Here is a 27585-nt window from a genome sequence, read left to right on the forward strand (position 1 = left end):
CACCACGACTGGTCCGCGAAGAATTAGGAGGTGGGGTAAGGTACCATAGGATGGGGTGGAAGTTAGACTGGCCCTTCCGCACGGTTTGAGAAGCACCGATGTAAACTATAGTTCCACAATTTTACGTTGTCGGATAATTGATTTTTCAGTCTTCAAAAGTTCATTTATACGAGGTCCAAAAATGTGGAAACATCAAATGTGTGGGAATTACACCACCTTGTACACTTAGCAGATGGAAAACCGACCCATTTTAGTTTTGCACCTCCCCTGTCGAACGTGTCTGGCTAAACCACTACTGGAGCTCACCGCTCGTCCCAGAGAGAGCCCTGCCCTCTCGTGGCTGCAGATGTCGACCGCAAGACTAAGCAGCGTGCTGGGCACCACGCGTTCTGATTGGCAAAATGACGCTTTCTCCGAGGTCTTCTGGTCAGTTCTCCCTCTTCTCGGCAAGTCCATTTTAAACAACGGAATGGACTTCAGGAGGAGGGAAAAGGGTTTCTCACGAGTGTTTCGAAAGCGCTTCTAGCTCTTGGCAAAAGGGTCTGGTTCGTGGCGGGCGCTCAATAAACGTTGTAAGCGTGCATTTCGAAAGAATCACTTTCTACAGTATTTTCTAGGAGGAATGGTGAGGGTTGTGAACCCCTCCGGGGGGAACCAAACATTTTCATTCAGAAGGAGGCAAAGGATTGGAGCGAGGTTGCTGATTCGGACGCACTAACTTTTGTTGGTACCTGAAGGCGAGGCAAGCGCCTTATAACCTTGAAGTGACTACTTAGGAGGAGGGAGGGGCGGACTGTGCAGGTCAACTACAATTCCCAGGATGCCAGAGGGGGCGGGCCCCGCGACTGCGCTAACGGGCGCGCGGCGCTCATGTGACTTCAGCATGGCGGTGTTCGCGGATTTGGACCTGAGAGCGGGTTCCGACTTGAAGGCGCTGCGCGGGCTGGTGGAGAACGCCGCTCACCGTGAGTCTCCCAGGCGCGGGCGGCGGTGCCTGCCCAGCCTCGCTGCCCCTCAGACCGTCGGCCACAATCAGGAGGAGCCCGGGGCCTGTCCTCGTCCAGGTCTCCTGGGATCTCTGGGATGTCCCTGGAAGCTGATGCCCCCGCGGTGTTGCTCTGATCCCGGGCGCGGGAAACTCGAAGGCACTTGGGAGCTTTTATCCAGTCTAGCTCCTTCTCTCCTGCACGTTGAGGAACACTGAGGCTCTGAGAGGATGGGAGATTTGCGTAGAGCCCCACGGCTGATGGATGGAAAAGGCCAGGGCTTCCGAGTATATACATATGCTTAGCTTGTACTTTTAGTATCACCCCCCACCCCCCACCCCCCACCTTCCTGCCTCATGGCAGTATCGCAGCAATATGGCAAACGGGTGCACTGATGGGGAATGCTGTGGAGATTCAGAGAAGGGGGCAGGGACCTGAGGGTGACATTGTTGGAATACTGTTATTAAAAAGGGGAGGGTGGTGGGGTCGTACTAGGGAGGGAAGCAGCATGGCCAGCGTGTTCGAATGTTACTCATATTTGAATCCAAGGGAAGCAGAAGCCCTGAGAGATAAGATCCTATTTTAATTATTGGAGTTAATCGTGACTGCTGCCTTCTTCCTTCCACTGTAAAGTGTGAGGATAGAGAGGTTTAAAAATAAAGAGGTTCTGCAGAGCCTGTCAAATACTGGATGCTCAATAACTATTTGAGAGGGGAAGGAAGGAAGGGAATTGGACCAAATCTGATGAGAGGGAGAACCACTCTTTTGGCATTAATAAGCATTATCTTTTAATATTAGTATCCTGTCATCCCCATTGGTGTTTAAATAACTTGAAGATAGGAGTCATGATTTAGACGTATTTTTGGTTGTCTGAATGTCCCTAACAGTGCCGCCTTGAGGCTGATAAAGGCAGGCCCTGCCCTCACAGAGTTCCCAATCTATTGATGGTGGATAGCTGGAAAGGGGAAGTGAGCAGTGGTGTGAGGGACTTGTTATTCCATTTCTCCCTAGAAAAAGGGCCTCTGCAGGAAGTAGTAAGGGTAAAAAGCAAAAGAAATGAGCGAGAAAAAAGCTGTCACGCTAATAATACACCACAGAGGTCAAACAGAGCCCTGCCTCTGTGCCTGCACCTGCTCTAAAACATCTCTGCTTATTATCTTAATTTTCATGACAGCCCTGTAAGAGAAGTTCTGTTGTTAGCACCATTTGATAGTTGAGGAACCTGAAACTCGAGGTTGAGCAACTTGTAAGTGGTAATGCTTCGACTGGGAAGAAGGCAGTCTGAAGCCAGAGCTCACATGGTCCCTCTTGACCCCTAATCTTGACCTGAGTCAGGCTGAGCCTATGTGTACAGGAAAGAGGTTGTTACATTTAACAAGAATGTTCAGTTTTTCTTTTCAGTGGGCTATTCAGTTGTTGCCATCAATCATGTTGTTGAATTTAAGGAAAAGAAACAGGTAGGTAAAGAACATTTTCTGAAGTTAATAATAATCAGCTTTTACAATTGTTTTTGTTTATATTGGTAACATAGAAGCTACAGATGAGCATATTTCTTAAAGGCAAGCTCTTTGGCACTATCTTATTTTGTATGTTAACAGTGGGGGAGATGCAGAGTTTTCTGTCAAGTACCAGGGCAGATGGAAGGATTCTGGAAGTTGAGTTGATGTTAATTAAATAACTTGCGATAACTTTTAAAAGTATATTTTATTGACTGAATGGTAATCACAGTATTTAGTCCTTTTTATTTTACTGACTTGGACTCGTTACTAATTGATTTCCTTCTTAAACATGCTAGTAAATATGTATGTTTCTCTAGGCCAACAGCTGTACCTTATAGATTATTCCAGTCTAAAAACGATTTTTCATCCCTTTCATCCGTTGATGTTCTCAGCTGCTTCTCAGCTTATCAGCTTTCTTCCTTTCAAAACAAAACAAAACAAAACAAAACAAAAAATATATTTAGTGTTTCTGGATGCCAGAAATGAACTTTTCTGAAAAGCCCTTGTAAGTTTTCCATTACGCTTCACTCCATTCACATGTAAAATCTAGGGTAACTGTTTATCATTTGTTGTAGGAAATTGAAAAACCAATAGCTGTGTCTGAACTCTTTACAACTTTGCCAATTGTACAGGTGGGTATTTTGTTGCTTAAGAAGTATAATACCTATTCAGACATGCCCAGTTTTATGTAGGGTTCTCTAACCTGCTTTGCTCCTTCCTACCTGCCTTACTTTTCCATCAAGACTCAGCCCTTTCATGAAGGAATCAAGTCAATACTATCGAGTCAATACTTCCTTAATGGTCTTTTTTCCTGAAGTCCTATAACCTTTAAAGAATCTCATTGTGTAGTTTAACATATGTATGTCTTTATTTCACTTATTATATTATAAATTCCTTGAGAAGGAAGAATAGGTTTTACTGATCGTTCCTACCCTTTATTGCTAGTGCCTTTTATTTATTTATTAAAAAAAAAATTTTTTTTTAAACGTTTATTTATTTTTGAGACAGAGAGAGACAGAGCATGAACGGGGGCGGGGCAGAGAGAGAGGGAGACACAGAATGGAAAGCAGGCTCCAGGCTCCGAGCCATCAGCCCAGAGCCCGACGCGGGGCTCGAACTCACAGACCACAAGATCGTGACCTGAGCTGAAGTTGGACGCTCAACCAACTGAGCCACCCAGGCGCCCCTATTGCTAGTGCCTTTTAATGGCCATTTTCCAAAATGGAAAATCATTCATTTGTATTTTGAGCTTTTTTTGATAGAATGTTTTGATTATAGGGAAAATCAAGACCGATTAAAGTTTTAACTAGACTGACAATTATCGTTTCGGATCCATCTCACTGCAATGTTTTGGTAAGTTAATTTTGCTTCTTTTTGACCATGTAAGTTGTATTGGTTGAACAGTGTTGTAACAGTGTTTTCATCTCACCCCCTTCTGACATACCCTGCCCCCGGGCATGACACCTGCCTGTTCTCCCTGTCCTCAGAATCCACACAGCATAACAATCTCTTCTACTCTTGGCACATATATAGGGATACCATAATTAAAGAATCCTTTGACAACTGCTATTCGCTGAATTTACATGAATGAGACCTAAGGTGGGTGCTGGGGATATTGCTGTGAATAATACACAGTTATTGAACTTAGGAAGTTTATAGTTTAATGGGCAAGACAGGCACTAAACAAATAATTTAAAATGTGAGGAATATTTAAAAAAGGTGGAGGCAGTAAATAAAGGATGCTCTGGGAGTGTGTAATGGGGGAGCCAACCTAAGGAAGTTGATACTCCAACTGGGGCCAGAAGAACCAGTAAGTGTTACATAGTACTGAGCAGAAGAGAGAGTGTTCCCACACAGGATGGATTATGTACAGGTCCTGGATCCAAGGAAAACATGGTGTGTTCTGGGAAATGAAACAATACCAGTAGGGCTGAGCCTAGTGAGCTGGTTAACCTGAGATGAGGTTAGGGAGGTAGGTAAGGGTGAGCAGTTGGGTAAGCCCTTGAAGGTTTTAACTGAGGAAGTGAAATTATGATGTTTGCATTATTAGGAATGGATCAGAGGGGTTGAGTGGATTTGAGAGGTTTGGTGAGGTGGTGGTGGGGGGGGGGGGATTGACAGAATTTTATGACTGATTGGATACAAAATGATGGGGTGGGGGGTGATTGACAGATTTGATGATTGACTGGATACAGAGTGATGGAGTGGGGGGTAATTGACAGGATTTGATGGTTGACTGGACAGAGTGATGGGGTGGGGGGTGGTTGACAGGATTTGGTGGTTGATTAGATATAGAATAATGACTCCCCAGGCATGGCCTAAGCACCCTCCTAGGTAGATGGCGGTACCCTTTCCTGAGAAGGGATGTACAAAGAGCAGGTTTGAGGGCATCATGTTTGGAACATTATTGTGAAGGTCAAATGCACAGTTGGAAAAAGGGGTGTAGCCTTCAGAAGAGTGGTCTGATTAAAGATACTGATTTGGAAGTGGTCACCCTGTAGAGAACAAATGAAGTGATGGCAATGGATGAGAATCCCTGGCCCAAGTGCAATGTATATAAAGAGAACTTCTAGGACAGAGCCTGAGGAACTTCAGCATTTAGTGGTAGAGCAGAGGAGGAGGAGCTAGGATTGGAGACTGAGGAGGGACTGTAAGAAATAGGAAGACAGTGAGCAAAGTGAGGAAGGGTGAGCAGCATCAGTGGGCCCAAGCAGTCCAGCAGGAGAAGGGCTAAAACATGTCTTGGATTTATTGCCAAGGAACTCCTTGGTTGCCTTAGCAAAAACCATCTCCATGGAAATGGTAGGGATGTGAGGAAGTGCAGATGGCGTGTGATGCTGACTTTGCTTGAGAAACTGACTCCACAGGGGAACAGAAGGCACAGGGAAGTTTGGATGAGAACCTGCTGTCTGGGTTCGTCAGGTGGGAGAGGGAGGTACTCCTGGGAATGGGAAGAATCTCACGAAGGAGAGAGAAAGAGAGATCCCTGAGAAACTGAGTTTTATCGGGAGCTGGAACAGACTCCTTTGCCATAGAAAAGGAGTCATCAGGGAAAGGCTGGCCTCCTTTATAATGATTAGTGTTGCTAGAGAAATTGTGGAAAGCCAAACTTGGGGATTTTATACAGCTGCAAGACAGGGTTCTGGTGGTCTAGGCCCAGGTAGGTGTAAAGGAGCCGACTTCTGGTGGGTCACAAACACGTTCATTTTTTTCTTGTTACCATAATATCCTGGTGGCCCCTTTTTGTCCCATTTCCAATTGGGAGAGGCCAAGTAGAGGGCAAAGAATCCTAGATCTGGACTTTCCTAAGACCAGGAGCTGCCCTGTGTTAGCATGGGTTTTCCCAGCAGCTTTTCCTGGCTGCTTCAGCTTCTCTTCACCCCTCCCCTTTCGTCTTCTGGTTTTTAGAATGCCTTTTCTTTTTACCAAGTAAGAAGTAAACATTTTAAAGGTGCAAACAGGCAAAGAATAAATATCACATATTATCCCATCATTCAGAGGCCGTTGGAGTATACAGTTGACCCTTGAACAACACTGAGGTCGGGGGCACCGACACCCCACCCCTACCCCACGCAGTTAAAAATCCGTGTATGACTTTTGACTGATAACATAAACAGTTCACACACATTTGGTGTGCTATATGTATCATACGCCATATTCTTACAGTAAAATAAGCCAGAGGAAAGAAAATGTTATCAAGAGAACACAAGAAAGAGAAAATGCATTTATAATTCTGTAGTATACTTATTGAAAAAAAAAAAAAAATCCATGTGTAAGTGGACCTGTGCATTGCAAACCCGTCTTCAGGGGTCAGCTGCGTGGATTTCCAGCCTTTTCATATACACACACATACAGCTTAAGTTGGGGATTTTCGTTTTTAAGCAGTAACTCTTTAACTGATATATTCCTCCCTTTTTAAAAAAATTTTTTTAAACGTTTATTTATTATTGAGAGACAGAGAGAGACAGAACATCAGCATGGGAGGGACAGAGAGAGGGGGAGACAGAATCTGAAGCAGGCTCCAGGCTGTCAGCACAGAGCCCGATGCAGGGCTCGAAATCACAAACCGCGAGATCATGACCTGAGCCGAAGTCGGACGCTTAACCGACTGAGCCGCCCAGGCACGCCAGTATTCTTCCCTTTCTGTCCTAGGACTGTCAGGTATATTCTTGCACATCTAGCATTTCAATTTCTAGTTAAGAGTATTCTCATTGTGAACCTGATGGTATCATACTTAGTACGTGTATTTCTTGTCTCACAAAAAAATGGTGAGTTCATCGAGAGCAGAGGTACACCTTAAATGATTTTGTATCCCTCGTGCCCCGCACACAGTAGATGCTCACTGTGTGGCAGGCTCCTCCACTCCCTTGTAGGAGCAAGAGCTATCCAATTTGATTCTTCTATCTCAAGCACAGTTTGGTACCCAGGCACAGTGTAACAATGTAGGAAGGAGAATAATTGGTGGGATCTAAAATCTCATGTGCTTAGGCAGTCTTTTCTGTCAGCATGCAAAACAAAGCAGAAATGGCATATAAGAAGTATTGCATGATTGAAATGTAAGTGCAGCTAGGCCATGAGTCAGAATTCCACGTGTGTATTCGTTATTGTACAATAACATTCTTTTTGTATTGCCAGAGAGCAACGTCTTCAAGGGTCCGGCTGTATGATATCGTTGCTGTTTTTCCAAAGACAGAAAAACTATTCCATGTAAGTAACGGTTAGTGAAAGAAAATAGGATTTGTTATTTTACGTCAGAAGTCTGATGTTGTGCTTTTGCAGGTGCCCTGTTTCACTCCGTCTGGAAACTTAAGATTTTTCATTTACGCTTGGAATTCTGGAATTTCATGAGAGGGTGCTTAGGTGGCATGTGGTTTTTTGTTTTGTTTTATTCATCTTGCTGGGTATTTTATGGGCTCAGATTGAAAGAGTCCCTCTGGGTTTTTTTCTGTTTCTTTTTCTCTGCTTCATTCACTTACTCGTTCATCCATTTGGAACTGCCCTTAGGTAAATATTGGTCCGTCTCTTTCTAGCTCAGAAATCACTTCAGTTTCTGCCCTCCATGCTGCTCACTGCTGCCTGTGAGGAGAGAAAGGTGCAAAGTTCTACTATGGCATAAAAGGTCTCCTCTCTGTTGTTAGCTTTCTCCTTTGCATGTTCTGAGGTGTGGTCCATATGCCAGCACGATTAGTCAGCCTTTAGTCTTTGAAATCCTTCAGCATCAGCCATCTGCTCCTACTATTACCCTTCCTGTTCTGAGAGCCTTTATGAATTTCATTCCCTTTGTACTTTGAAAATTGCCATTTCCATGACTTCTCAGGAGGAAAGGTTGTTAAACATGTCTGGTCATTTAGTCAAATTGAGAACAAATACATTGAGTATTTTATTTTGTTTTGTTTTTCATTTTATTTTATTTTTTTTCACACTGGGCATTTTAAGTGATTACAGGAAAGAAAAAAATCCAACTGTAATTTTTTTTCCCCAGGAATATGTTTTACTCTGTGTAATAGGTACAGCAGAAAGTTCTGAGTGTTGTCTTCATCTAGATGCAAGAAAATAGCCATCTACCAAACCTATATCCACCCAACGGATATTGTAGGGAAAAAAATGTACTGGTATTTGATGTTTTAATTTTACAGCATGGTTAATCTTTAAGCAAAGTCTGTTCTAAAATTATAGGAAGTTTTCCTTTAAGTTTATCCAGTAGATGGAGCTGTTGACTAGGGAGGCTGATGTGTGATTACATTTAGTTTTTAAGGCAACTATCAATTCTTAATTATTCATATTAATTCACACAAAATGAATTAGCACAAATGAATGAAACAGCACAAATTATCTTTGAATGCCTTTTTAAAAAAATTCTTGACGATTCCCTTCGTAAAATACCCAATTATAGTAATTCTCAAGAATTTTGTTTCAGGAAAAGATGAGTTGGATCAAGTGGTTCTGCTTTCAAGAGGCCCTTGTGGAATTTTTAAAAATCAGGAATGTCAGATCTCCCACTACTCAGGATTCTGATCTAGTAGGTCTTGGGTTTGAGTATCTTTTTTTTCAGGTTCCACAGGAGACTCTCATTCAGTGTTGAAACCCTAAGGAGGAGGCATGGGTGTGTGGAGCTTCTTTTTTTTTTATATAAATTTTTTTTTCTTTTTTTTCAACGTTTATTTATTTTTGGGACAGAGAGAGACAGAGCATGAACGGGGGAGGGGCAGAGAGAGAGGGAGACACAGAATCAGAAACAGGCTCCAGGCTCTGAGCCATCAGCCCAGAGCCTGATGCGGGGCTTGAACTCACGGACCGCGAGATCGTGACCTGGCTGAAGTCGGACGCTTAACCGACTGCGCCACCCAGGCGCCCCACATGGAGCTTCTTTAAATAGCAACTTAGTTTTGTTATTAAGTAACAGCAACTTAGTTATAATGTAGACTGAAAGTTGGCTGTGTACCTCATTTTGTGTTGTCCATTTGTTTGTTGAACTGATTCTGAAGCACACAGTTTTCATTTCCATAGCCATTTACTGGTGATTGGAGAAACAAACAAAACACTTAAAAAAGACATACACTTATATATACTTCCAAAGACTTCTATGTATTATCTTTAACACAACAATCCCGGGAGTAAACTGGACAGATATATTTTATTATCACCATTTTTTAGAAGAGAAAATTGAGAGGCTAAATGATTTGCTGTTAATCTCAGGTAGTATGTGGTAAAGCCAGGACTTTAGGTTTTAGAGTACATTAAAATTTCATTTAGCCATTTCATCTTACTACAGTTGATCCTTGAACAACATGGACTTGAACTGCACGGGTCCACTTTTATGCAGTTTTTTCAATAAATACATTGAATAAATGTACAATGTAATTCAATAAATACATTCAATAAATGTACAATGTAATTTCAATAAATACATTGAATAAATGTATAAGTAAACGTATTTTCCTTATGATTTTCTTAATTTTTTTTTTTTTTGGTCTAGCTTTGCTATGAGAATAGTGTATCTAATACATAAAACATACGAACCTGTTAATCGGGCCTTGATGTAATCAGTAATGCTTCTAGTCAATAGTAGGCTATTCGTAGTTAAGTTTTTAAAGAGTCAGAAGTGGGGGGTTGGCGCCCCTAACCCTCACATTCAAGGTTCAGCTATCCTTGTTCTTCTCAGATTATTCAAAAGTGTGACTTCAAAAGCATGAACACATGCTTTATATGGTGGGAGAACTGTCAGAAATACTCTGGGAGATGATTAAAGCTATAAATAACATGCAAGATATTTGGAATTGACTATACAGATATACTCAGAAAGTGACGTGGTGACAGTTTTTGAAATTGGAACATCTTCCTCTTCTCTGTCCAGATCTTACCCATTCATTAAGACACAGTTGAAGTTAGCACTCTCCCTGTTTTCCACAGAAAATCAATTTAAAAAAGACATTTTTCTTTTAATCATAACGTAGGTATATCACGGTCTGGAATTGGGTCAGATGCAAGCAGTTTGTTTCTTAACAGGTTGTATTCTATAAGGGATTTTATTTGTTTGGTTTTTAAGTTGATTATCTAGAATTTAAACAAGCGTCCTTGTAGATGTAATGTTCTAAAACTGAGGTCTCTAAAATGAGTCATAAAAGCAAACACACACACATATGTTAACAATTAGTAGTTTAAAACCTAACCACCTTAAATAGCATTGTTTCCATGGGAAATAACATATGATTTTCCATTCTGAGTGTCTGGAAGATGTCTCATGGATAAACCCTCCCTCTCCATAGTTACCCCAGGGGATAAGGCAGAGATGAAAGATTGTGAGGGGAGTCCATTAGCCGAGGCTTCTTGGGATGGGAGGTGGCAGTGGAATTTGGCAGACAGTGTTATATAGAAGCTTCAGGAACTTTTGAGTTAGTTATTCCCATTTGAGATTTAAAGTAACTGGAGGAGACGCGAGGAGAATTCAAGTTATTTAGTGCAGTGGTCGCCAAAGTGGTCTCCCTATCGATTTAAAAAGATACTGAACCTTCATCCCCAGTACATGTATGTTTATTTTCGTATAAATTGTTTGTATGTTCCATTATATCAGTGTGATTTACGAAAGAATATACACACACAAAACAGATTTTAAGAGAATGAATTAAAAGTAAATGGAACTAGAAGTTCTGTTTAGTTCTTCCTTCCAAAATCCGTGCCTTACCCTTTGAAGAGCTGTGTTGCAGAGTCTGCTCCGAACACCTGAGGCCCTTGAGGAGACAGAGTACCTTGTGAGGCATTGCTTCTCCAGCTGTCGCCTGACTCCACCAGCTTCAGAATTGATAGGGGTGTTTGTAAGATGCAGGTTATTAGGCCCTACTTACTGACTTTATTACTGGGAGGAAGGCCTGGTGATCTCCATTTTAAATAAATGGAGTTTGTATATATATATTTACATATATACGTACATATATGTATACACACACACACACACACACACTTTAGATTGAGAGGTACTGTTTATGGACATCTCTCTTTTCCCTGGGTAAGTCTGGCTCTCTCTTGCATGTTACTTATCATAAAGTACCACCATGTATTAAACTGACACCCGTGAAGGGGATTTGGGGAAGACTGAATCTCTACCCTCCTGTTTCCCTTGTTTCATAGAATCAAAGGTAAATGTATCTGGGGGTACGTGCAAACCCCTTAAATCCTTGTAGGAGTCCTTGGCCAAAAAAAAAAAAAAAAAAAGAAAAAAGGTGAAGAACAGTTGATACGAATTCATACGCAACTTGCCAAAACCACCATAATAGAGTTCTTAATTGCAAATATTACTTGAACAAAATTTAGTCCATTTTAATGATTTGGAAAGTATCTCATTAGAATGTGAAATTAGCTCTTATTTTATAGTTATCGAAATGTATCAATTAAACAGTTGTATTAATAGAAAAATAACAAAAGAATTCGGCTTGAGACATTTTACATTTGAGGTGTTAGATGGAGCAACTGAGCGTTTATTATAATACACGTATTTACACCAACACAAGAGATATTTTTGAATTAGCTGCTGTTATGTTACATAAGAGGGGGAAAAGCAATACATAAGTTAAAATGTAACCTAATTTAGCTTTATTGTGGGGAAGAATGCTTAACAGACTTTTAAAAAGTGAATCTGTTTTTAAATGAAAAATAATGATAATAAACTCAAACAATATAGAGCAGTGTGCAATGAAAAGTACGCTTTCTTCCTACCTAAAATTCTGTCCCTTGTCTCCAGAGGCAACCGCTACTAACAGCTTTTGTGTATCTTAGAAATAGATATTTACCTACTCCTTCCTTCCGCTCCCTCCTTCCCTTCTTAACACCATGCTTTTTTTTTTTCATCTAACAGTGTATATGGTTCCATAATATCAATTAGAGATGTACCTTATTCTCTTGAAGGACTCAGCATATTCCATTGTTTACAGGGACTGTAATTTATTTAATATAGAGGGATATTTAGTTGTGTCTTTTGTGATTGATACTGCAGTGACTGTCCTTGCACTAATTAGTATTCTCGAGCATTTGTAGGGCAGATGGCTATAGAATATATTTCTAGAGGGTCTCTATAGGATATATTCCTACAGGTGAAATTGCTGATGTGTGTTTAAAATTTTGATACCTTTTGCTAAAATGCTTTTCAAGACCCCGTACTAATTTAAAGACCCAGTGAGTGCCTGTTTATTCATTCCCTTGTTAGCAATGGATTACTGAACTTTTTGATCTTTGCTATTCTGGTAGTTTGAAAATGGTGACCAGAAGCTGAACTTGTTTTGTCTTCTGTTCGGAGCTTTTCATCCATTCTTATCAAATTTTCAATGAGTCTTTTATGAGTTGGACAGCTGTAGCATTTGGGATGGGGCAGATTCTTTATAAGCCAAATGTTTCTGCCAAAACAACATTACTTCCCAGGCTTACTAAGTTACTATGACTGTCTAAAGCCAAGCAGTCTCTGATCACTGCTTGCTTCCTAAAGCCCTGCTGTGGGGGTAGGAATGACCAAAGTGGGAATTCTGAAGAAAAAAGGCAAGGTGTGACATTCCTGTCACTGGTAGAAGGCCAGGCCAGTCATATGGGGGACATTATTGCATGTTCTTTACCCCTCTTCCTTACCCTGTCCTTCCCCTCCGTGCATGTCCCTGATGTTGGTTTGCCAGCATAGCCATCCTGGCAGTTTGAATTTGTTCATCAAGCCTATATGCACCACATTGTCAGTAAGGCTTATTTTTAACACGGTACGAAATGGCCAATTCTGTCACCGTAAATCAAGTCATGGTGAAGTCAGAGCCAGATCTGCATCTTCTAGCAGTGGTTTTGGCCTTATACTCATGCTCGTAACCTTTCCCCAGCTTTGTTTGCTTCCCTGATTTTCCATTTATCCTGTTTTCCTTATCTACTTGTTTTGTTTTGTTCTTGGTAAGCCATTTCGAAGTAAAAGCTGACTATTGATCAGTAAATAAGAGCAAAAATTAGAACAGAGGAAAAGGAAACTAAAAGTTGAAAAATGGATTCAGTATCATTTGATTTGTAACAGCTCTGCTTGGACCATTTATGTAGACTATTTCTGTTAGAATTTGAACAGAATGCTGTTGGTAGGGCCATGTTAGTGTTCCTCCAGCCACTCAGTAGACTGATGGTAGCCACAGGCCTGGGGTGATTCCTGGCACAAAAATAAATCTGTGGAATAAATGGACCATGCCTATATTCCTTTGGCTTATTTTTTTTTCCCCCTTGGATTTCAGAACAACTAATTGCTTCTTTTCTGGAACAATCTGAAGTTACTTTCCAGAAACTGAGCCTCTCTTAGCAACCCATCCTTATGTAGCAGACCATGAGTTAGAGGGTCTCTAGGCTCCGTCTGTTGAGATGGTCTGTGGACATATCACTGCTTCAGCTAGACTACAATTAGACCTTTCACCCAAACGTGAAGGAATGGCTAATCACTGACAGACACATTTCAACACAGAACCATTATGATGCCTCTGGAGTGAACCACGTCTATTTATATTCCTTTAAATCAAGTACAACCATATTTCTTAAGATGAACCAGTTTTTCCTTTGGCTTTACCTATTTTTTTTTCTTCTTGACAGGTTGCTTGTACACATTTAGATGTGGATTTAGTCTGCATAACTGTAACAGAGAAACTACCATTTTACTTCAAAAGACCCCCTATTAATGTGGTAAGTGTCATACTTTCCATTCCACATGTGAATCTGTACAGATTTGCACTAACAAACGGGAAAAGGGGCAAAAGGAACTAGTGTTCTTTAGAAGGAAAAAGCAAACGCGGTTTAGAAAAGAGGATTTTATTTTTGGAAGCTGACCAAAGGTAGAAAGGGAACTTAAAAACTATCCAGTAAATTATTGAGATGTTTTTAAAAGGCTTTAGAAACCCGAGTTTATGAAGGATATTTCTTAAAAGGATAGCCATAATGACAGACACTTAGAGCCTGAACGTGGAACATGAAGGGGACTGGGAAGTTGAGAACGAAGAGGTAGGGGGGAAAAAATACATCGAGGGTTCCTGAGGCACCAGTGAGCTAGGACGGGTAGGAACAGGAAGGAGCAGGGCACGGAAAGCACCGTAGGCAAAGTCCAAGCACAAGGAAAACCTGCACTGATGCCTGCCGTTTCGCACAAAAGCCCCAGGGTTACTTTTATAATCACCTAAGAGGGCGGCCATGTGTGCAGGGAAGTTTGTTCCTTCCCCTGCGATAGAAGGTTTCTCATTCCCTTTCTACGTAGCTTCTCTTGTTTTTCCCTGCCGTTTACCTTCCGTCTGTCACACCTTCTTGTCCGTCTTCTCTCACCATAAAGGTGGCAGTAGCTCACATCAATAGCCGGCAGGTCAGCACGCTCTCGGCTGTTTGCCTGGGCAGCCAGATCCTGCGGGAGGCTTAGGACGTTATTTTAGAATTGCAGCCTCGAAACCTGTCTCCCATTCTCCAAAACTACTCTTGAAGGAGAAAAAGGGTTCAGCAGACAGTCCAGATGACATGCCCAGTCCTGTCAGAATTGGAAAATTAAAAATGTATGCACTTTTTCAAGATCGATAACTCCCCTATTCTTTTGTCTCTGTAGAATCACAACTTCGTTGGGTTTTGTTTTGCTGTCGCCGCTGCTAAGGAATTGGCTCAATGCCAAGAATAGGGGGAGACAGTGAGAGGAGAACATTGATCTATGTGGTGTGCAAAAATTGAATCCGTGTGGAAAAATTTCAGTTGGCTTATGTTCTACCCCTAAAAATATGCTACTAAAAAACTTGAAAAGTACTCAGAATTTTAAAGTCATATATGTAAAGGGGAAGCTATAAACCATGGCTTTTTTGATAAATAGAGAGTGCTACTGAACATACAGTATTTATTAAGCTCAAATCATTGTTTCCCATGTTCTTACTGGTACTTATAGATAAATAAGTAGACAGTAAGAGAAAACCCCAAATCATCACATTTTAGAGCTGGAGATCTATGTTGTTTAGCAGCTCGCTTATGAAGTGTGGTAGAATGAAGGCCAGCACGGAGAAGGTGTGCAGCCCTTCAGTCATGGGGTTGGCACTGGTCTGGTCGATACCCCGTCAGATGAGATCTCTGCTCTGCCCCAGCTACCTGTGGTAAAAGGCACAGACGAATACAGCACCCAAGGTGACAGCAGTCTTGTTGGCCTCACGTATTGTTCCTCTCCAGAGGTACCAGTCTCTCTAGAGGTTTGCCAAGGCTTTTTACCAACCTCAACCCGCCGGTCCAGTTTCTACGTAAACGGCACCCCCTAGAGTTAGGAGGTGCAGCCACTGGCAGTTGCTGTTCAGCTTGCAACTCGTTTACCTTTCTCTTCGTCTTCATGAACAAGGAAGGCCATTTTCCAGAGGCCTTGGCCTGAGTAAACCCACGTATGGTTTTACCAACCGTGTCCTTCGCTGGGAGGACGTAGTAGCATGTGGTGGATTCTAAGGCCAGGTCTATGGTCTGGAAAGCAGTGCACCGCACACAGTTCCTCACGCCCCATGACAGTGGAGAGCTTCTCGGTGGCTGTTTTGGTAAAGGCTTTCAGTTTTTTGTTTTTGGTTTTTTAAGTTTATTTTGAGGGCACGTGTGCACAAGTGGGGGAGGGGCAGAGAGGGAGAGAGAAAATCCCAAGCAGACTCCACGTTTCCAGCTGAGAGTCCCAACGCGGTGCTCAAACTCATGAGCTGTGAGATCACGACCTGAACCGAAATCAAGAGTCGGACGCTCAACCAGCTGAGCCACCCGGGCGCCCCTCACTTCGTTTCTTTGGAATGTGCCCTACTGTTCAACCCTGATTGTGAGCCTCTAGAGAGAACCACCTGTGGGTTGGGCCTTTTTGAAATTACCCTAATATCTTGCCTATGCTGGATACTTCCTAAAATTTGTCCGTGGAATGAATATATGTCTAATTTAGCTTCCTAAGGTGCAGCTCGTGGAACATGGATAAATCCTGCTCGTCATTAGTTTTGAGCAGGTTGTCAGTATCTGGCAGGAAGCAGAGGCCAGGAGGGAAGTGGGGCACTGTGGCAGCGTGAGGAGGATGGCACTGGGGACGGTGGCACTAGGACAGTCCACTGTCCGGTTCCATCTGTAAGTTCAGGAAAACTGATGGATATTTTTGGCTTAATTCCCACATACTTCAATTTAAGAATTCTGAAAAGTAAAAATCTGACAAGTGAGAGGGATATGCAGTATTTAACATAGTGTCTGCTTTTTTAAAAAATCTGGTGTGAACATTTTACATATGTTGTTTAATAAAAACTAGATGATGGAGTGGAAGGAAAGGCTGTGCAAGATTATTTTTAGTCTTCATCTAGTGTAGGAGTAGGCTGTGGTGTGAATTGGTCAGGAGGCAGAAAAGTCCCTATTAATTTATTCACCACCCATTTTTCATTTGAAAGAGGAAACTGGAAACATATAATAAGGTAGCTAGCTTATTGTTCAGGGGGAATGAGAGTTGTATGGATGTGTATGTATTATTTGTATCTCATAATAGCTATTCTAGATATGGAGCAATGTGTTTACATCAAAATATGGAAATAATATTCACCACGAAAGTATGGAACATGTAGTATGTGGGTAACCGTTAAGTCTTAAGTCTTAGTCCTTGCATGCTTCTTTGGACTTGAGAGTAAACTTGTCTTTGGCCATGAGAAGTTGATAGGTTGGCTTTATAAGGATCACTCTATGGGGCACAGATCTTAATTTGGATAGGATTTGTACTCTTTTCTTTGTGGTGGTGAAAAGCATTAAGATATTTTATTCACTAGTCCTTTACCTAGAGGCTTTAAGCCATGGGACAGTTATCAGCTCAAAAGGCTGGGATGATTGGAGGATGCGAATTTTCTGTTATAGGAAGAGTAAGTTCTGAGGATCTAATGTACTTGGGTGACTACAGTTCATAGGAATGGCGTTGTGTACTTGAAAGTTGTTGAGAGTAAATCTTAAGCATTCTCACCAAAAAAAAAAGTATTGACTACGTTAACTGTCAGGTGAGGGCTGTACAAATTATGTGGATCTTGGTAACCATTCCACAATGTATATGTGTACCAAATTATTGCGTCGTACACTTTAAACATGTACGATTATATTTGTCAGTTATTCCTCAATAAAGACAGAAGAAGAAGGCGGTTGGGATTATGAAGGAGGGGCTAGAGCAGCACGCCAGAGCACTCCATTTGTACCACTTACAGCTCACAACCCCTCAGTTGTCTTCACCACGTGCTTAGGGCACCATGATATCAATTAATGTGATTTCCTCTAAAATCTACAAACCTCTTCTGGAGCCCGGGTAACTTGTATGGAACCACAACTTTACCATGTGATAGTTGGATTTCAAAAAAATTGAATTCAGCTCCTCTTCTTGGACAATCAGATGACTTGTAGTTAACTTACGGTGTAGGGGCACTCACCTGCTCTAGCCCAGTAGCTGCAGGGTGGGTAGATGTTGATGACCTCTGTTATGCAGATAAGGAATTGAGACTCAGGTAGTTTGTGGCTCTTCTCTCAAAAGTTGACTTGGGAATTGTATTCAGCTCTGATTCTAAATCTGCTATCATTTCCCACTGGGAAATGCTATTTAAAATCACTTTACAGCAGAACTCTTTGTTAAGCATAGAATAATTTCATAGTTCAAAATGTGATCTTTAGGAATTCAGGTTTTTGAGAAGAATTTTTTTTAAGCAGTACATACTTTTACCCTCGCTTTGATTTTTTTTTTTTTTTCAGTGTTATTGCCATTCAACAATGACTTCCAGTCTATGGAGTTATTTCGGTGCTTGTATGTGTTCTGCTCTCTGATGTTTTCCTCTCAGCACTTCCTTTAACTGTAATACATTTCTCTCTTCGTGGTCCCATTAGTCCCCACTGAGAAATGTCCAGTAAATAGTGTCTCAAGCGGTGAAGTTGTTCCAGGAATCATGCCATATATTCTTGAGCTGGGTGAGAGTGCTCTGTAAACTTTCTTTTTCATCACACATATTATGAACCTAAGTGTGTTGAGTGCTTTATCGATCCAATGCTTCCACCAGTGCTAGCAAACTGACCGGTCTCAAAAATTTTTGTGTGGCATAAAAACCAGAAAGAAAATTAAAAGACCAATGACAGACTGGCCTTAGATCAGAGACAAAAGGCTAATCTCTCTAATATATAAAGAGCTCCTAGAAGAGAAGCTAAGAAAGCCAGATGAACAATCCCTTTTCGAAAATGGATTAAGAAAATGAAAAAGACATTTCACAGGAAAGGAAATACAGATGGCTCTCCAACACGAAAGGTACTTAAATTCATCAGAATAGGAAAAACTCACATTAAAATCACCTAACTGGCACAAACCCAGAGGTCTGATGATACGCTGTGTCGTAAGGTTGAGGCAAAGCAGGCATTCTCATGCGTTGCTTCGAAAAGTGTAAATTGGGACGATCGCTATTGGGAAGTGGGTAATTTGGCGACAACCATCAAAATCCCAAATGCTTTACGTTCTGACCTTGTGTCTTAGTTTCCGGGGCTGCCATAACAAAGTACCATAAACTGGGTGGCTTAAAACAACAGAAACTCGTTGTCTCACGCTTCTAGAGTCTAGAGGTTTGAAATCAAGATGCCATCAGGATCATGCTCCCTCTGAAACCTGTAGGGGAATCCTTTTCTCCCTCTTCCTGGCTTCCGGGGCTTGCTGGTAATCTCTGGCAGTCCTTGGCTTGCAGCTGCGTTACTGCAGTCTCCGCCTTTGTCCTCACAGCGTGTTCTCCCTGTGGTCATCGTTTTGAAAGGACAGCAGTCATCCAGTAGACGCCAGTGACCTCATCTTCAATAATTACATCTGCAACAACACTGTTTCCAAATAAGGTCACATTCTGAGGTATGGAAGGCCAGGACTTCAACATACCTTTTATGGTATGTTGTCAACCCGTAATACCCAGCAATCCCACTTTAGTGTTTATTCTACAAGTATATTGAAACAACCCAACGTCTGTCAGTAGAGGCTTGTTTAATTACATGCCATACCTCTAAAATGAAATACTATGCAGCTATAAAACAGTGCAGAAGTTATGAGCTGACCTGGAAAACCCTTTGAGTCAGAACAAGAATGTGGTAGGCTACCTTCTGAGTAAGAGGAAAGATTACATATATTCATATTTGCTCATATTTATTTGTATGAAGACACTCTGGAAGAAGACACAAATTAATAGAAATTATGGGAGGTGGGGATGGGGCAGATGGGAGCAGAGGTACAAGTAAGACTTTATATTGCCTTCTTTTTTTTTTTTAATGTTTATTTATTTTTGAAAGAGACAGCATGAGCAGGGGAGGGACAGAGAGAGAGGGAGACAGAGTTTCTGAAGTGGGCTCTGCGCTGATGGCAGAGAGCCCGATGTGGGGCTCGAACTCATGAACCGTGAAATCATGGCCTGAGCCCAAGTTGGACACTTAACCAACTGAGCCACCCAGGCGCCCCTTTATACTGCTTTCTTATGTTCCTTTCATTTGTGAATTATATGAACAAATTACCTGTCTTAAATAAATGTCATGCCAAAAGGGTGTTGAATCCTTTTGAATTCAATTAAGAATTTTTATGAAATTAACAGAGAATCCGTATACTGTCCTAGTAATCAACTGCCTATTTTCTTCCTGTCATCTTAAGCTTTGCTTAGTTCTTGGAATTTTACCACCAGTATTTCTCGATTCGAGTATCACACACCTGCCCTTGGTTTGTAGTGTCATTATGACTGTTATTTTTCATTAGTAAAGAAATCTAATCATCTGCCTATTCCAGAACCTTGGTCAGAGATATGAACAAAAGCCAATCAGGCAGGCAACGTCATTCTTCATAAAAGAGGCTGTTAGGAACAATCATTTGATGAGCGGAAGGCAATTTACATTAGAATGGTCTTAGAAGCAGGCCCAGGTAATGAGTCTGTATTTTATCTATCTAAAAATTTAAAATACGGTAGTATTATGAAGGAAATATTCACAGCCTCCAATAGCACACTATGTATGATTTCTGTATCAGACTTTTAGCTATTTAAAAGTGAACTTGAAAAAAAACAAAAAAAATAAAAAATAAAAGCAAACTTGATTAATGTACTAAGAGCAAAGGCAACTTTTTTCTTAGAAACTAATTAAGCTGATAATTGTCACTTTTCTTCCTCCCATCCCCAAAAAGAGGAGTTTTTAATTTTGATCTTATCCCCAGTGGGGGCTAAAATTTTAGATACAGTTAGGAATACTTTATGACCTGATCACCCAGTTGTGTGTATCATCCACATCTTTTTATTTCCCCTCTTCTCTACTCAACTGTGTTGTGTTTTAGTTCAGCAAATAGAAGGATGAAGAAAAAATGTCAGCTTCTTTGGCTAACTAGTAGTTCTGGTAAAAGAAGTAGCCAACGGGATAGTTGAAAGTATGGCTAAAGGAAGTGTTTTGGTTTCTCTGTTGAATAATTAGCCAAGTTCACCCTGTTTCCTTTTAATATGAATAATCCTTGGTGAGCAGCATTATCACATAACCTCTTTTCTGTAAGCTACTGTGTACTCAGAATATACATATATTAAACACTTTTTATATAAAAGACAGTTACATGTTTTACACAGTACCATGACACCAGCTCTCGATAAGTGTACGAGACAGGCAGGAGGAGTGAGGTGTATATTTAACTATGGCACAAAGACATCATTCCTGGAAATAAACAACACAGGCCCAAGGATTAGGAGTGGGAAAAAGTTGTCAGAAAAGGGGAGAGGGGAAGGTTGCAGTATGGAAAATGGCATGTAAATTTTAACTAATATCAGATATGTAAGGAAATCTAAAATAAAATCTCAGAGCCTTAAGGCAGGAGGCCAAGTTAAGTGAAGAGAAGATTGGGGGATGGGAGAAAGGCAGTGTCTGTTCAGGGAGAGAAAGTAGGAGCCTGAATTAAATCAAGGTGGGCTCCCAGTTCTGGAAGAAGACAGGTTTTTCCATTCCCTGTGGACACTCAGGAGTAGACCTCCAGCGGCCATAGCCCACCACCCCCAACTCATCCTCTTGGTGATAGAAATTCATTTGCCAGACACACAGACTTGGACCATACTGCCTGGTTTGTGCCTGCTGTCGTTCCTTTGTTCATTCAGAACACCGCTGCAACCGAGTGACTTTGCCATTGCCCGTGGTAGCATCCTTCAGATGCTTCCCACTGCTGTGTCCTGTCCCCAGTCCTAACGACCTGCAGAGTTGGCCCTTCCCATCCTACTTAGCCTCCACTCCCGCCACAGGGGCCCCCTCACTCTGTCTTCCCCAGCCCACAGCCTCCTCCCAGTGCTCCCGTACTCCCTCCAACCCAGAGCCTCTCCATGTGCTCCTCCCTCTGAAAATGCTCCTTTCTGTACTGTTGCCTCAATTCCTTCCTCACCCACTCCTAAATTTCTCTTTGATCGCACTTCTCAGAGTTGGAAGTTTTGTGCTGTTGTGTAATTATTTGATAGTCCCCTTACTAAACTATAAGCTCGGAAAAGGGAGGAGCCATGTTAGCTTTTGCTCACCATTTCCACACGTGGTTGGCTTAACACATATCTGTTGTGAATGGATGAAGATAACTGACTTACTCCTCAGAAAAGATAAACAGTGTAGTGGTGGATTTCAATTGTTTCCACCCCTTCCAGGCTGTTTTCTTACCTGTGGATGCCTATCTATTGAGAATGCCTTAAGTTGGAAAGAAGTTTTCTTTTCCTTGTGTGGGAGGCCGAGCCTGTCTGGTGATCTGGGCGAAATCGTCAAGAGCCCAGGTTTCTTCCATCTTTTTTGTTGGGCATCCATGAGCCCAGCCAAAACTCAGGGACTCTATTAGTAAATAAAGAAAAAGGAGAGAACCAAAAAAAAAAAAAAAAAAAAGTGGGGGAGAACAGATACTGGGGGCAGTTAGCAGTCTGTGCCACAAGGCCTGATAAAGGTATCATAAAGGTTAAATATATGCACAAGACTGTTAGCACAGTGCCTGGCACTTCCTTCACACTACTTCCTTCATTCAGCGTATGTAATAATTGGCTTACCTGAGATGTCTTCCCACCCCTGTTCTTGGAGCTTTTTTTCAGCTCTTCATTTCTTTGTCTCTTCATTAATGGGTCAAATTACTTTTTTTTTGGTTTTATTATATCGCAAATAGTTTATTTACCCTAAGTATAGGGAGCATGTCTCCATTTTCCTTTTAATAGTTCATGGAGGAATGGCGCATTTGCTACCCGCCCTGGGACTTTGCTCTCCATAGCCTCCCCATGATTCCTGTTAATATAAAGTCAGCTTTTCCACAGCCAAGATGAACTGTTGATCAAACAGAGCCACATACCTACCTTCTCCTGTGGATGGTGCCATCCGGGTGTAAATCTGCTTTTGTTTAAGGCTGTACCTTGACATGCAGGAGGTGGCCGGTGGGGTTGAGGAGGAAGATGAGGGAGAATCTTAGTGAAAATAAAGTAGGGCAGTGTGTTTTTATCCGGGACGGTTTATTTTCTTTATTTCCTGTGAAGGCAATTGACCGAGGTGTGGGCTTTGAACTTGTCTACAGCCCTGCCATCAAAGATTCCACAATGAGAAGGTACACAATTTCCAATGCCCTCAATTTGATGCAGGTCTGCAAAGGAAAGGTATGGTTCCATAATTTTCGGATGTTTTTTCAAATCTAGCGGTTAATTATTATTAATACACTAGAATTGTTTAACGAATTCCTTTTCCCTAAAGCACAAAATTCTTGAGGCCCAGAAACAAATTCTCTCATCTCACTGAGCCCTGAAAATTTTAAGGGAAAGAAAAATATCGAAGGAAAATAACATGAGGTGGGGTGGCGAGATGTGTTGAAACCCTTTATCTTCCAATAAGGAATTTGCAGTTTACCTACTGTGAAAAGAATGGTCTAGTTTGTCATCAGTGAGTTGAATTAAGATTATATGACCTTTTCAACTAGTTTTTTAAACAAATTAATCTTTTCTAAGATCTGGTGGGAAGGCTTATTCTATTTCTTGTTATATATAGGCTGCTGTTAATGATAAGCTCTTTCATTCTTTGACTTTGATTTTTTACCTTATCTTTAAAAGCGGTTGGTATTTGTAAAGCCTTAAAATGTTATAAAGTGATTACTGGTTACTTGTATTAGAAGATTTCAATTTTTTTTTGGTTTACATTTATCTAAGATTAATACTATTGGTCACTTTCTGTCCTGTAGAATGTAATTCTGTCTAGTGCTGCGGAAAGGGTAAGTCTGCTTTTGAGTACTTTGTTTTCACTTTTCAAGTTACAAATCTGGAGGAAAATTTAAAATAGTCGTGTAATGAATCTTTATTGTGTATTTTCATGTTGAACTGCATTTGCTCATTGTAATTGCTGAAGAGTAAAATGTATCCCCATTCCTTTTGGGCTACAGTTTTTGTTTATATGAAATTTTGTTTTTATGCTATTCTAAAATGCTTTCAAGATTCTTTTAGAAACTTTTAGCAACTTAAGAAAACCATCAAAATTATAAGAACTGAAATTTATGCAATTGATTTCTGTATTTTTGGATGCTTAAGCACCCTATTAATTTACTGCAGGTAAAATCATTGAAATATTATGAATAACTTCTCTCCTATTTTTTTTTTCATTTTATTTTAGCCTTTAGAAATAAGAGGCCCATACGATGTGGCGAACTTGTATCCTTTTCTGAATTAGAAGTTGTTGAAATGTTCTTTTAGGAAATTTGGAATTTGATGTGCTATTGCGGTTTAGCAAGATTTTTTTTAACCTTTTACCATAAGGTTACCAATTAATAGCTTCAAAAGCAAGTTACATCAGGCCAGAGAGAACCTCATCCTTTTGATTTCTGGGTCAAGGGTGAAGTAGAAAAAGGGGAACGAGGGACTCTTGAAGCTTAGAGCGGGTCTCCTAGCAGATGCCTGTTCCGTTCAGGCCGAGAGCTGCTGTAGAATGAGAGTCTCTTGGCGTGAGCAGGTTGGGCTGGCCTTGGCAGTTCTGTTTCTGTTCATCTCCTGTCTTTGGCTGATGCTGGGTTGAAAGCTTTAATGGCCCCACCAGAGGGTTGCTGTTCGGGCTGTCTGAGAGTGATGCCAGGGCTGCCGTGTCCACCAACTGCCGAGCAGCGCTTCTACACGGAGGTGAGCAGGTTCTTCCAATAAAGACACCAAATGGCCATTTTAGGAGCCAGTCTTTGTTATCAGACAGCGGAGCCATATTTGCTTTTACCGTCCTGCTCTGCAGAGTTCCTTCAGGGTCGCCTTCGCTCAGCTTGTTTTAACTATACCTGTCAACGCTTTTTGCCCTTCATTTTGGGCTTTACTCTGTGTAGTCTGTGGAATGAATATAGCCTGTGTTACAGAAATAAGGACGGAATGTGTTTTTCCAGCTCTGTGTGTGTGTATCCCTGTCTACAGTTCGATAGGCTTCTAGTTTCCCTTTCTCCCCCGCCTTCTCTCCGGAGGGGCATGCTTCCCTGCTGAAAATCACTGTTTTAGAGAACTGAAACATGAAAAATTGATGTTAAGCCATTTATTAGGAACACAAAACAGCGCGGATGCATTTTCGAAACCCAACCAACAAACCCAAATAGTCATTTTTCACACGTATTACAACTCGTGATTCTTTTTCTCACGTGTTGTTTACATGCTCACCTATGTGCTCACTATATATACTCTTTACTCACATTTCATTTACCTATATCTACCTCCTCACCTTAATGCCCCTACTTGAAGCCACGGAACCTCCTATTCATCAGATGATAAAAATTAAACCGCAAGTATTCTCATATGAGAATGAAAATGAGGTTTTATTAAAAGAAAAAAATGTACACTTTGATCTGCTGTCCTATCTTCATTTCGTGATTTTTAGCATTAGTAGTAGTGGTCACGAGCCAGTTTACTTGATATCACCTAGATGAATTTTAAACTTCAGAAATAGGTTGCTACATGTAGATGAGGTTATGTGGCATATGAATAGGTGAGTTACTGAGGCCCGTGTTGTTGTGTCTAGATTTTAATGATCTCATCTCCACTTGGGAGAACTGGGTACTGTATTGCCTTACCATGAATTAGATGATTTTCCTTCAGTTTTCAACATTTTTAGTTTGAGATTGTTATATGGCCTAGACTCCATCACATTAGCTCTGGGAATGGCCAAATTAATTAGGACTTCATCAAGATTTGCTTGAAATTAGGGAACAGTTGGTTCATGCTTTGGTTGTTCTGCCATTATTTTTGTCTGTTTTAAATGAACATAAGGAATCCTTGAGATTTTGGATAACAATTGGTTTTCCAAAATAGATTAAACAAGAAAGGGAAACTAATAGGAACATGTAATGGGAAAAATATGAAGTTCTGCCTTTGACTCTAAAAAACTCAACTATTCAACATGGGTCATATATAAAGCTCGGCTTTTCTAGAAGCTAAACTAAAGGAAGCCCTATGGACTTCAAGGTGGCAGTCATCTTCACCCTAGTGTGACAGTCCCAGTGTATGCCCGCTGTCCCTGCAGAATTATCAACACATCTAGAGGAGACAGTATGGTTACCCAGGTTTTAGTTGACATTGAGATCAGTATTAGATTGTGGTGTGGTGGGTTCCTAAGATTGCTAATTCGGCTTCAGATTACACTAGAAGAAATAAAGGAATCTGAAGCAAGAGGATTCAAAGTCTCATTACCCTCTGCATAGATGAGGTCCCAGCTGATGTGTAGCATCCTGAGCACCACATGTCAGAAGGGCAGCAGTACACAGGAGCACTTCTAGAAGGTGGTCAGTAGGTTCTGAAAGGGCTTGGAAACCTCATAAGAGAAAGTGTTAAAAGCAGTGCTGGAATGCATTCCTGGAAAACAGAAGACTTAGCACACGTAGTAGCTGCCACTCAACACTGGAAGGCTTGTTATGGGGAATCAGAATTAGGTGGGTCCTGTGGGCTTCCAGAAACCAGTGAAGAGCAATTCTAAGGAGGTTGTAGAGAAGGGACAGGGGAAGTTGGCATTTTAATGACCTTGACAGAAGTTCTGTCCCTTTTAAAAACTAAAATGCTTTAAATAACTGGCAAAGATCTAGTAGACCTGGTAAATTAATCCTGATAAATGAGAAAGTAATGCTTGCATAACTCTTTAGAATTAACTTTACTTTTATTACTTCAAACAAGAAATAATTCTTAACTAAATTTATGTTCATGAAGTTACTTTGATTCCGCCTTCTTTGGTGCTAATGGATCTCTCTCCTCCCTAGTCCTTCCTTATTTCATAAGGATTAAATTTGGATCTGTGTTTTCATGGCATGGTAGTTCTTCACAAGCTCCCCCTCCTGCCCTGTTTCCCCCTAATTTTTTTCACACTCCTCCTTCACACCAGCTTATTGTCTCTTAAACATACTAGGCCCTTCCTACTTCTCTCTCCATGCTTTTGCAAAGGAATCCTCTCCTCTCTCCTCTCTCTCTCTCTCTCTCTCTCTCTCTTTTGTATTCCTAGTGTTACTTCTGTTACAATACTTTCCTGATTCATCCAGGCAGATGCAGCTTCTTCTGGGTGCCTCCATTTCTATTACATTTGCCCCTAATGTGCTTTTCTCAGTGTACGGTAGGAAGAAACACTAGGTAGGTATCTCTGCCTGGCCCAGTAGTATATTTTGAGCCGAAATTGGGTAGATTTAAGTCGAACTCTGCTGCCAGCCTGACCTAACATCTCATAATTCCCATTCTTTTCTGTTGTCACTAATATACAAGAGATCGATAAACACGTGAGCTTGATTTTCTTCATTCACTCGACAAGTATTTATTGAACACCTGTTAGATAACAGGCATTGCTGGGAGCTTGACCGTACAATACGATTGATTCTTCAGAGGTACATTGATGACCCAGTGAGGGACCCAGATATGGCACGTGCTGTCAAATGAAGTGAGCACACATAATCACCATGGGAGCGATTCAGTTGACTGTTGACCTTGCTGTCTTGATTCATTTTTCTACCATGCATAAAGCGTCTGCCACGCCAAGGTCTGTGACTTGGGTCCTGACTACAGAAGATGCCATGGATGCACCGTTAAGGAGAACTGCCCTGCAGTTTTACCCTTGAGTAATCCCTTCAAAGGGAATTAGATGTAAATAATATACTGATGTTTATCTACCTTGGGGGGAGAGGGTAGTAATGGCGGATGGCATCAGAATCCATAGCCATTCATTCTGGTTTTATCATTTACAGATACTGTAAGGCAAAGTCACAGGGTGTGAAACTTGTTAAAACACCTCTTTTTCACTCATGTCTTAACTTTAAACACTATGGTTTGCCTGTTTGTTTTATAGAAACTAGAAAAACTGCTTTTGGAATTATTTCCACAGTGAAGAAACCTCGGCCATCAGAAGCAGATGATGATTCTCTTCCAGCTTGCAAGAAAGCCAAGTGTGAGGGCTGAAAAGAATCCCCAGTCCTCGTCAGCGCTCCCTTCCTCCATTTGGTAGTCCGTCCACCACAATGGAAATAAAAGCTTTGTATGCTTTACTGTTTTCGTTTGAGCTAGGAATTGGTCGTCTATGAAAACAATTTTATATTCAAGCCATTAAAATATCAAAACCTAGTGAAGCAGTAAAAAAGAAGACTGCCAGCTTAATAGAATTTTGATATA

The 27585-nt window shown here is 41.1% G+C and overlaps 1 protein-coding gene and 1 long non-coding RNA gene across 4 annotated transcripts; one reads left to right on the plus strand and one right to left on the minus strand.

Moving 5' to 3' along the window:
- Positions 1–815: 815 nt before the first annotated feature.
- RPP30 (ribonuclease P/MRP subunit p30) lies at positions 816–27461 on the plus strand. 3 transcript variants are annotated; one of them, XM_003994205.5, is made up of 11 exons: positions 816–965; positions 2388–2443; positions 3061–3117; positions 3764–3838; positions 7121–7192; positions 13574–13663; positions 22480–22596; positions 23172–23201; positions 23597–23634; positions 24017–24096; positions 27266–27461. In XM_003994205.5, exons 1-11 carry the CDS (start codon positions 821–823, stop codon positions 27373–27375), a joined length of 870 nt encoding a protein of 289 aa, XP_003994254.2. In that variant the 5' UTR covers positions 816–820; the 3' UTR covers positions 27376–27461. The 3 variants fall into 3 exon arrangements, with proteins under 3 accessions (XP_003994254.2, XP_044896334.1, XP_044896335.1); XM_045040399.1 differs by having other exon boundaries at positions 869–1064; XM_045040400.1 differs by having other exon boundaries at positions 869–1064; positions 27302–27461.
- LOC123380846 lies at positions 17684–22196 on the minus strand. The gene is made up of 2 exons (XR_006587151.1): positions 22006–22196; positions 17684–18811 (listed from the first exon to the last, which is right to left on the minus strand). It is a non-coding gene; the product is annotated as an uncharacterized LOC123380846 (long non-coding RNA).
- Positions 27462–27585: the final 124 nt, after the last annotated feature.

Source organism: Felis catus, chromosome D2 (genome assembly GCF_018350175.1).
Source record: "Felis catus isolate Fca126 chromosome D2, F.catus_Fca126_mat1.0, whole genome shotgun sequence".
In the NCBI taxonomy this organism is placed as follows: domain Eukaryota; kingdom Metazoa; phylum Chordata; class Mammalia; order Carnivora; family Felidae; genus Felis; species Felis catus.